This window comes from Vombatus ursinus, unplaced genomic scaffold, assembly GCF_900497805.2.
Source record: "Vombatus ursinus unplaced genomic scaffold, bare-nosed wombat genome assembly UNPS02014778.1, whole genome shotgun sequence".
In the NCBI taxonomy this organism is placed as follows: Eukaryota; Metazoa; Chordata; class Mammalia; order Diprotodontia; family Vombatidae; genus Vombatus; species Vombatus ursinus.
The window spans coordinates 46,914,980-46,924,971 of NW_020954556.1; the positions used below are offsets into that span (position 1 = coordinate 46,914,980).

Genomic DNA, 9,992 nt, shown 5'->3' on the forward strand with positions numbered 1-9,992 from the left:
GAGTAGAAGCAATGTGGCTTTGGATCAAGTGATATGGATGGAAGAGAGGCTATGGAAAAATAACAGAGACAGGCACTGAATGGGCACTGGGGAACAAGAATTGGGAAGACTTCTTGGCCAAGCATGGGGGGGGGGGGGGTGTTAAAAGGAGACAATGTCCAGGGACAAGGCATTACCCAGAAAGCTAGCCTTCGAGGACAGCAAGATAGAAAGAAAAGAAGATGAAGAATTCCAGAATAAGGGAGCATTTTGATAACCGCCAGTGCAGTGGTACACTGGACAGATATGGCACTGGGCCTGGGGTCTGGAAGACCCAAGTTTAAATCTGGCCCAGACACCAAATAGCTGCGTGATTCTGGGCAAAGCACTTAATTTGTCTGCCCTAAAATGGGGATAATAATGGTATTTATCTACCAGGGTTGTTGTGAGGGTCAAATGAGATAATACTGGTAAATGCTAGCTAGTAGTAGTAAGAGTAGCAGTATTAACAAAAGGACAAGAGGATGGGAATGTTAGGTAAAGACCAGGCAAGGGCTGAACTAAACTGGAGAGGGATAAGAATAGACGTAGGGGTATCAGAAGAAAAGAGGGGTGCTTTTTGTTTTTAATCTCTGCAGATAAGTGACTGAATCATAGGGATTAGGGAAACAAGAAGTACGAGTCTGCCAGCTAGCATTACAGCCAGCCACATGCCAGGTGATCTGAGCCCGGGAGATGTCATCAGAAGGTTCACTGTAAAGGTCTGCAAAGGCTGCAACTCATCTGAGGCAGTGAACACACAAGAGACAACCATCGTGGTCCTGGAAATCAGTGAAACAGCTTGATGGCAAGACGCTGACGCTGGGGCCGGGCGAGTCATGACGTACAGGAGGCCTCCATCTAGCACTGGGCCCCCATAACCATCTCACGGGGGAGGCCCGAGCAGCAGAGACTTTCCAGCAAAAGACTCCTCTTTCTTCAGCAGCCACAGCACCCACCTTCCTGGGCCCCCAGTGTTTTCTTAGATGGCAACACTTGACAACAGAATGAGCACCAAGACAGGGGTTTTGTATCACCAGCACCTCTGCTCTAGCTCCCAAGACAGGCATACAGACACACAGACACACACACGCTGGCAATCACAAAGAATGGCAAACAATGCTAGCGTCCAACAGGCATTAGAATCACACACATAGATCTAGAGTGAGAAAGGACCTCAGAAGACTGTCAGTCCAATACACTGATTTTACAGATAAGGAAACTGAGAACAACAATACAAATCTATGCATGATCCTAATACATATTTGTTGATGTTGTTGTCCTCAATAATACTGCTATTTAATTTTAGTTGTGTCTTATTTCTTCTCCAGCTACACTAAGCTGAGACAGGAATTCAACGTGCATCTGTTAAGTGCTTACTATGTGCAAAGGCAGAAGAAGCACCAAGCGCAGGGACACCTGGGAGCTAGGAAGAAGCCCAGGGTGTGGAGCCTTCTGATCTGGGGATCAAGCCCCACCTCTAACACACACCAGCCATGCATCCACAGCTAAGTCTCTCCAATCTCGGACAACTCTCTCAGGTTCACGTTTACAAACAAATTTACAAAGGAACTGCATTAAAGTTTTACCTCCTGGGAGTTCCCCCTACTCATTTTTTTCTCCTTCTATCTCTAGAATAACATCCCGGTGAAGTAGGGAGGACCAGAGGTCTGTCTTCTTGGTTTTAATTTTTTTTTTCCCTGATGAACAAAAGATAGATTTTCTCCTCTCCTTCATCATCCTGTCTTATAGACAGGGTTAGATGGTAAGAACAGAAAAGTTAAGTGATCTGCCTGGGACTTAACTCAGGCTGGCGCTGGCTCATCTAGCTCCTTCAGGGGCAGAGGAGAGATTCAACAAGGTAAGGCCCAGGAACCTGTGTCTCATCCTCTGAAGAGCCAAGAGGAGTCAGCAAAGCTGGCAAATTCCAGTAACCCGGGAGCCCCCTTTTGCTGGATTTAAACTCCGGGCAACTTTTCCCTGCTTCCTGTACTGTGGTGAGGCCAAGAGTCACTTCTCCTACTGCTCATAATAATGAAGATGACGATGATGATGATAATCATCGTAACGCCTGGTCCTCACCCTTCCCTCACAAGTAGAGAAAATTAATGGGCCAACTGAGAGAAAAGGCTTTGAACTTTCCTGGAAAATCACAGCATGAGGTAAATAAATACAGGATAGGATCCAATCATCCACTTCCAAGGGAAGAGGGAAAAGGCAGGAACATTCTTCTGGAGTGACGGGGTGTGACCCGATAGAAGCAGCCTTAGGCTGAGAGTTAGGATGCCTACCCAGATGAACTCAAGCAATTCATCATTCTATGCTGTACCATCCGTATGAGGGGAGGACTAATCTCTGGCCTCCTTCTTCAAAAGGACCTGTTCTCAGGACACACGAGAGATCTGGAAGTACTTTACTCTTCACTTTTTTCCAGGTCAACAAAAACAAGGCATCACTATCCTCCCAATTTTTACTTAAATATTTTATTTCAGAGTTTACACAGGTGGGTATAGGGGACAGGTAGACCATGGTGTCAGGAAGGAGCATGGAGTAATGGGAAAAGTTCTGGCTCTGGGATCACAAGCCCTGGGTTCAGATTCTGCCTCTAATATCGACTAGCTGGGGGACTTTAGGCAAATCCTGTTCATCTCTCCAGGTTTTAGTTTTCACATCAGTAAAATGAGGGGATCAGACCAGCTGATTTCTAATGCCCTTTCCCCTTCTTGAGCCATGATCCTACAACCTGGATTCCCGTCCAGCCCCTGACCCCATACCACCTGTGTGATCAGGGCCAAATCCGAATCTCAAAGTGCCCTGAGGTAGCTCAGTAAGTTATAGAAGACATCGAGAAGGAAGTTCTACCTCCTCCCTTCACACCCCAAGGACAAAGGCCCTGGAAACCAACGTCAGTCCAGTAAATTCACTGGCCAGAGTGGACTTTCATTTAAATATTAAAAACATTTGAACCCATTTCATCCCAACGAAAACAATTTCAGTCCTGGGCAGGGAACAGCAAACCCAATCCAGGAATGGGAAAAGTAACCCAAAATCCTCTCTGCTCAGCAACCCCCCATAACGAGTAGCTTAAGGAATACCTGCTGAATGAAACAGAAGCCAACTAGAGAGAGGGCTGGGGGAGCAGCTCAGGCTCCTGCCTCCCTCTTCTAGCATCACTTGCTACCAATCTAGTCTTTCCATCCCCTGCAAAGAAATCAGTAGATACCATAGCTGAAGGGTATTCTCCAGGGTACATGCATCCCAATTCATCTTAGTTCCACACTAAATCTTTTCCAACAGGGAGTTTAAAAGTCCAGCCACCTAGGCTGACTTCAGCTGCCCCAGAGCACTCAGACATGACTTCAGAGGGGAAAACTCCCAGGTGACGGGCAGGCCTGGGGTCAAGGCTCAGCTCTGTCATCACCCTGCTACGTGACCTAGGGCAGTCTGCCTCACCCCTTTGGCCTTCCTTCTTCACCTGCAGAATGAAGGGGTTAGACCAGAATCTCCAAGGTCCCTTCCAGTATTTTCAGTCTATGATTTTCTGCTACTGAGATTCTTTCCCATTATGGGACCTCAGTCAAGTTCAATTCTTTTTCTCTCTCAGTGCCTGGCACAATACTCTGTTGTGTCTGGGGGTGTGGGGAGCAGGAACCTGGTATGGAAGTTCCTCCCCCTGCTGAGGTAGATCAGCAAAGTCAACTATAACTCCCAGGCTCAGAGAACTGCTCAGGGCACTGAGAGACTGAGTACTTTGTCTATGGTTACAAAGCACATGTGTGTCAGGGGACCAAGGATCACGGGAGTTTCAAGACAGAAGAGATATTAGAGGCCATTGAGTACAACCCCTCATTTTACAGATAAGGAAGCTAAGGCTCAGAAAAGTTAAGTGACGTGCTTAAGGTCACATGGCAAGTAGGCGTATGAGACAGGATCTGAATCCAAATCATTCTGACTCCAAGTCCAACAGTCTATCCACTACACCATGCTGCCTTCTCACTTTGCACACAGTAGGCACTTAATAAATACATGCTGAAATGAATTCTCTAATCTTCAGTGGAACCCTCCATAATCACCTAGACCCACAATGTCTCATCTTTTAACTCCTGCATCCCCATCCCCATCCAATTTAGCTACTTACCGACAATTTCCCTCTGTTGAGGATACTAGTCAGATACTTTTTGGCTTCAAACATTTTGGGTTGGTTCTTCTCCACCAAAGGGATGGAATCTCTTAGGTCACTAACATTCTCCTTCAAACACTGCTCCAGCATGGCCTCTGCAAGGAGGAGCTTCCCAAAGTCATCTGAAAGAGAGAGTCCGAGAAATGAAGGCCAGTAGATACAGAATGAGGAATCACAGAAAAGAAGGCAAGAACATAGAACGGTGGAAAGCATCCACTGGCCAGAATCAGATTCTATTTCTTATGCACGTATCTTACAGTTATGGGTACAGAGTATCACCCCTATTAGACTATGAACTCAGTGAGAGCTGTGGTCCCTGTATTAGTCACCTATCTCCCATAGTGCCCAAAATGGTGGACTTTGGGTGGCAGGGTGAAAGGGAAAAATCCACCCTGGTGATTTAATTTGCTGTGGGTGACTCCGAGAATCAAAAGTCTCCCCTCCTGAGGTCTATCAGCAACTTCTTGTCTTTGAAAGTTGCCCAAGAGCCAGAAGCTGAATGGCTTGCTTGTGAATGCCCAAGTTGAGTGACCTGTCACAGACCACAGGCAGAACTTGAACCCTGGTCTTCCAAAGGCCAGACCTCTATTATCCACGATGCCACAAATGCTGCACAAACTAGGCATTTCATCAATTTTTTTAAAAAAAAAGTGCCAGCTCTGCAGTTACCACGATGCTAATTTCTGTGATCTAAATTAGATTTTCCACATAAGCATAAGAAATCATCCCTTCTTAGAAAAGCAAAGGCAAGATTTTCATCATGCTATAACCATCTTGGGCATTTTGCCATGGTCACTTTTAAAGTACCCCCTTGATATTTTTTTTTACCTGAAAGAGCAATTTGGTATTCCCCAAAATGAATTCACAAATGAAACGAATTCACAAAATTTAAAGTGAGCTGTGGTGAACACCTATACCCCAAGCTAAGGGAATAAGGTCCAAAGGCTAAGCATCCCACAGCACACCCAAACAAAACAGTCCACTTTTATAAAGCACTCAAAATGTAACAAACACTTCATATCATCTCCAAGAACACAACAACCTTGTGAGTCAGGTAGGTCAGATAGTAGTATTCTCTTCATCTCGTGCACGAGGAAAGTGATGCTCCAAGAAATTAAATAACTTGTCCACAGCCCCAGGGCAAGCAAGTGACACAGGCAGGAGGTGAACCAGCATCCTAAGATTCCATTCTAACAAGTTGCTATGCCCTGCTCACCTCTGAAATAGCAGCACCCCCAACCCAAAGCATTGTTTTTAAAGCCTAAACTTCACTTGTAAACACACATACACACACACGCTTTTTCTTTCTCTTATGTTAAAGATATCAGTAACTTGGCAAAAGGTACCACTGAGATCTTAAAGTTATAAGACCTCTAAATATAGAGTAGCCTCCATCAGGAGGTAATGAGCTCCCCCTCACCCTAGGCCTTTAGGCTGCCAGATGTAGCCTTAAGGGGATTCCATGCTCAGGACTGTGTTGGACTAGGATGCCCTGGGAGGCCCTACTTCAGGCTCAGGTTTCTGTGTAGTAGAGTGCTACTTAAAAAAAAAAAACAAACCCACATACACAACTGACATTGGCAAAGTCTGCTGTCAGGAATCTTAAGAGCCTATGAAATTGTTCTCTGCCTTTCCAGGTTGGCATTTATTACCCCCTCACAGGGGAGGGTCCAGATTTTGTTCTACCTCCAGGGCAATCAGCCCTTTCTCAATCAGCCCGCATCCTCCTCGGGGATGAGAATGTTTTCTGGCTGTTGTACAAACATCCCCAAAGCCTGAAATTAACATGAGTTTTCTAACACGATGTGGATGTCTATCTTCTGACATGAACTTTTTTCCAAGTGTTGGAGGGGATGCAGCCAATACAGAATTCAATGCAGAATTTTTATTAATGTTTTGGCCAAAATCAACCCAGAAACAAACGACTCCTTCATTCAACAAATATTCATTGAATGTCCCGAGTCTCCTTAAGGCTGTCACAAGGTAGCTCCTGCAAAGAGAACGGAGGCTCTCAGTAGGAAGGACCCCAGACTGTACGTTTGACCTGTTGCGCTTGCCCATCTCACACACACAGAAGCAGAGATTTAAAACTGGAAAGGACTTTAGGAAGTCATCTAGTGACTTCCAATTCCCTTCTTTTACAGAGAGATCAAGTGATTCCCTTAAGGTCTAACAGGTTGGGGCTGAACCTTCTAATTCCAAGGCCAACCTCAGTGTCTAATCTCATTTTATGGGAGAAGGAAATTGAGGAACATAAGTGAAGTGAATTTTCACACAAGTAGTAAATAGCAGATTGTGGATTCAAATCCACAACTATTGAGTAAATCCCGTATTTTATCTCTCACATCACACTGTCTGGGTCAGTTCTTCCCTCCTCCCTCCCCCACCAAGAACCCAGGGACATAAAGCAGCCCTCTGAGTTCCCAAGCCTTCAGTGCTGAGCTGCTTGTCTCCCAGCTTCTAAGAAAATGCTCGTTACATTACTTAGAAAACAAAAACACAAAAACAAAAACACTGGGGAACACCAGCTGTCACTGACTAGTATCGAGGAAATCTTAAACTATGAAATGCCAGAAAATAAATACCTTCTCTCCAAAGACAGGAGTTTTTCAAAAACAGTAGCAATAAACTTCACTAATGAGAAGCAAAGGGTGATACAAAAATGCCTGGCACAAACCCACATATATCACAGGACAGGCAGGTGCTGATGACTGCAACAAAGGGCTAAAATGGGAAAAAAATAAACTGCTTCTGGGAAAACCCAAAAACAATGAATTCTCTCCCAATTATCTGTGTTAATAGGGAAAAGTGGTGGCCTGCAAAAATTGTAAACAGCTTTGGGGAGAACCTTAGTAAAAGAGAAAGTGGTATGATTGAGATCCAGGGGGCAAATCTCAACTCAGTATACACTTAGTATGCCATTTTAGGAAAGCCACTTTCCCTCTTGGGTCCTCAATTTCTTCATCTGTAAAATGAGAGAATCAGCACAGATCTAGAGGTAAAGAGAGTTTCAGAGGCTCCCATTGCCAAACACCTATCTTATAGACGAGGAAATAGGGACCCAGGGAAGTGGCTGGGAATGCTCCGAGCAAGCTTACTAGCTGGAATTTGAACTCCAGTCTTCCCAGTCCCAGGGCCCATCCACATGCAACCCTGCTGCTCCGAGATGCCTTGGGGTGTTTTGTTTTGTTTTTTTCAGCTGCAAATTTATGACCCTATCTCAGCTCAAAAGGCTTTTTTCTGTATACTTGGGACATGTATGTACTTTTTTAGGGGTGTGGCCTCTATCTGGAAGTATATTCTAGGTAGCCACCCCTAAAAAAGGAAAATAGAAATTAAGTGCTTAAAAACTATAGATTATGGACTGAAATTGTGTTTCAGACAGAACTGGGAATGAGAACTCACACTGAATATAGACACTGGAGGGTAAACAAGAAAACAATTCCATTCAGATGGTTATATATGAAAACAAGTGTCTTTCCCGAGTTCACGGAGACCAATGACTCTGGCCTGAGAAAAGGCAATGGAATCTTACTCAAGTTTGAAAAGTTTCCTTCACATTATTCATGTACTTAATTGGAAGTTGACTGCAGAGGGAAATCGTTTTAAAATGCTCCATCCCTTCCCCCATTCACAACAACTCTCCTTCAGCCAATAGGACAAATGCAAAGTTATTCTGGTTTGGGGTCATTTCAGTCCACAGAGTAATTTTCCCCAGGTGACTGGCCCATTCATAACAGATTTTCTGAGGGTTTGGGGGGAAGAAGTTCGAGGAAGACTGATTAACTATCAGCTAGCATTGCAAAGGGTAGCAAGAACTCCCTTTAAAGTTTGCAAATACCCAGCTTTTAATTTCCAGCAGGCTGAAGCATCCGGCAGTCTAACAACAAAGACCATCCAAGAAGTTACTCTTTCCACCTCAACTTCGCTACTTCTGCGTTTGTTTCAGTTTCTCTCCTTCTGCCCCACCCTCTCCCTACCTTCCCTCTTCTACAAGCCCCCGCCCCCTTCTCCTAACCGCAAAGTAGGAAGGGGGGGAGGGAGAATTCATTTAAGACAGAAATTACACTCAAATGGGTAATACAACGACTCCACTGCGGAGAGGAAGGGGAAGCCACTTGGAGGACCATCCAATACAGCATCTAAAGCATGATTAATTCCCCCATTTTAAACATAGCAACAAGCTCGAGACTTCCTTCCTTCCGAGGGCAGACTAACCTACCCAAAGACTCCTTGTAGTTAAAGTGAGCTGCCCGTTCTCCGAGCCCATCCCTACCTGCCTCGCAGGGCTCCACGGAGACAGAACGAAAGTGCTCCCTGAGGAACTGGTCAAGTTGTGTGTTTTTTTCTTTGGTGGGGTTGTGTGTGTGTGTGTGTGCGTGTGTGGAGGGGGGTGATGTAAATTACAGGCAAGTGGGGGGAGAAGATGAGACTGGTAAATTATAGACAAGTGCACTGAGGGGTGCTCCAGGGGAGGGACTGATGAAGCTGGACCTTTGCCAGCATCCCGGAGGGATGGGTCAACGAACGAACTGCTTCCAGACCCTCCCAGAGGGAAGTCAAGTTTTCACAGGGGGAGAGAGTTATGAATTACAGTGGAGAACACTGGGGGGTGCCCGCTCCGGAGGAAGGACTGATGAAGCGGGACCCTCGCCACCACCGTCAAGTTTTCAGAAGTAGAGAGAAAAGTTGCAACTTGCAGGCAAGTGCCGAGAGGAAAGGGGGGTTGTGCGTGGGGAGGAGCTGATGAAGCCGGACCCTCGGGATCGTCCGGGAGCAATCAGTCGAGTTTTCTGGGAGCGGGGAAGAAGAGTTGTAAATGACAAGGCACTGGGAAGTACTCGAGGGGAACCTTCGGGATCATCCCAGAGGGATCGGGGGGGGGGAAGAGTTGTAAACTCTTGGCAAGTGCACCGGCGGGAGGGGGTGTGCTCGGGGGTTTGAGCAGTTAATTACCGGCAAGTGCATCGGGGGTGGGGATGCTGAGAGGACCCTCGGGAGAAGTTTTCAGAGAGGGAAGAGTGGGCTTGTAAATTACGGGCAAGCGGGCAGCGGGAGCTGCAGGGCCCCGCCGGGGGCAGTCCGGGCACGCCGAGCAGCAGCCCCGGGCGGGGTCCCAGCGGCCGGCGGGACCGGGAGCCTCGACTCACCGACGTCCTGCTTGGTGAGGCAGACGCTCCGGCTGCCGGCCCGCCAGCCGCCGGTGCTGGGGATGCTCTGCAGCTGGAAGACGAGCGAGGGCACCCGCTCCCACTGGCCCTCGGCGCGGCAGCGCTCCAGCTCGCTCTCCAGCTTCAGGTGGGTGCTGTGTGTGCCCTTCGAAGCCATCTTCGAGCGGAGGACGGTGTCATCGGAGGAGCGGTGGGGAAGTGGAGACCAGGTCGAGGGCGACGGCCGGGCTGGGGCCCCGATGCAAACAATTGAGGCGGAGAGGATGGCTGGGGCGGCGGGGGCGGCGGCGGCGGCAGGCGCGGCGCGGCCCCGGGAGGAGGGCGACGCAGCAGGCGGCTTCCCGTAGCCGCCGCCACCGCCGCCGCCGCCGCCGCCGCCGCCGCCGCCCGTTTGCCCGCGCTCCGAGCCGGGCTGGGGCTGCGCGAGCGCGGCGGGGCCGGCGGCAGGCGCCTCCTTCGCAGCAGCTGCCGGTCCCGCTGCTGCCGCCGCCTCTGCTGCAGTAGAAGCCACAGCCCCAGCCTCCGCCTCGGCCTTTTCCAGCTGCGGCACCGCCCCCGGGCTCGGCTCCACCCCGGGGGGGGCGTGCCCCGGGCATGGCGTAGGAAGCGTGCTGGCCGCCAGC

General features: G+C 48.2%; 1 protein-coding gene across 1 annotated transcript in view; it reads right to left on the reverse strand.

The window, feature by feature from the left end:
• Positions 1-9,642, reverse strand: part of TTC7A (tetratricopeptide repeat domain 7A) — a 202,809-nt gene extending 193,167 nt beyond the window's left edge. The window contains exons 1-2 of the mRNA XM_027865179.1: positions 9,349-9,642; positions 4,157-4,320 (exon numbers count right to left, since the gene is read on the reverse strand). Of these exons, the coding sequence (XP_027720980.1) occupies positions 4,157-4,320; positions 9,349-9,526 (342 nt within the window). The 5' untranslated portion in view covers positions 9,527-9,642. The remainder of the gene's footprint in view (positions 1-4,156; positions 4,321-9,348) is intronic.
• Between the last annotated feature and the right edge of the window lie 350 nt (positions 9,643-9,992).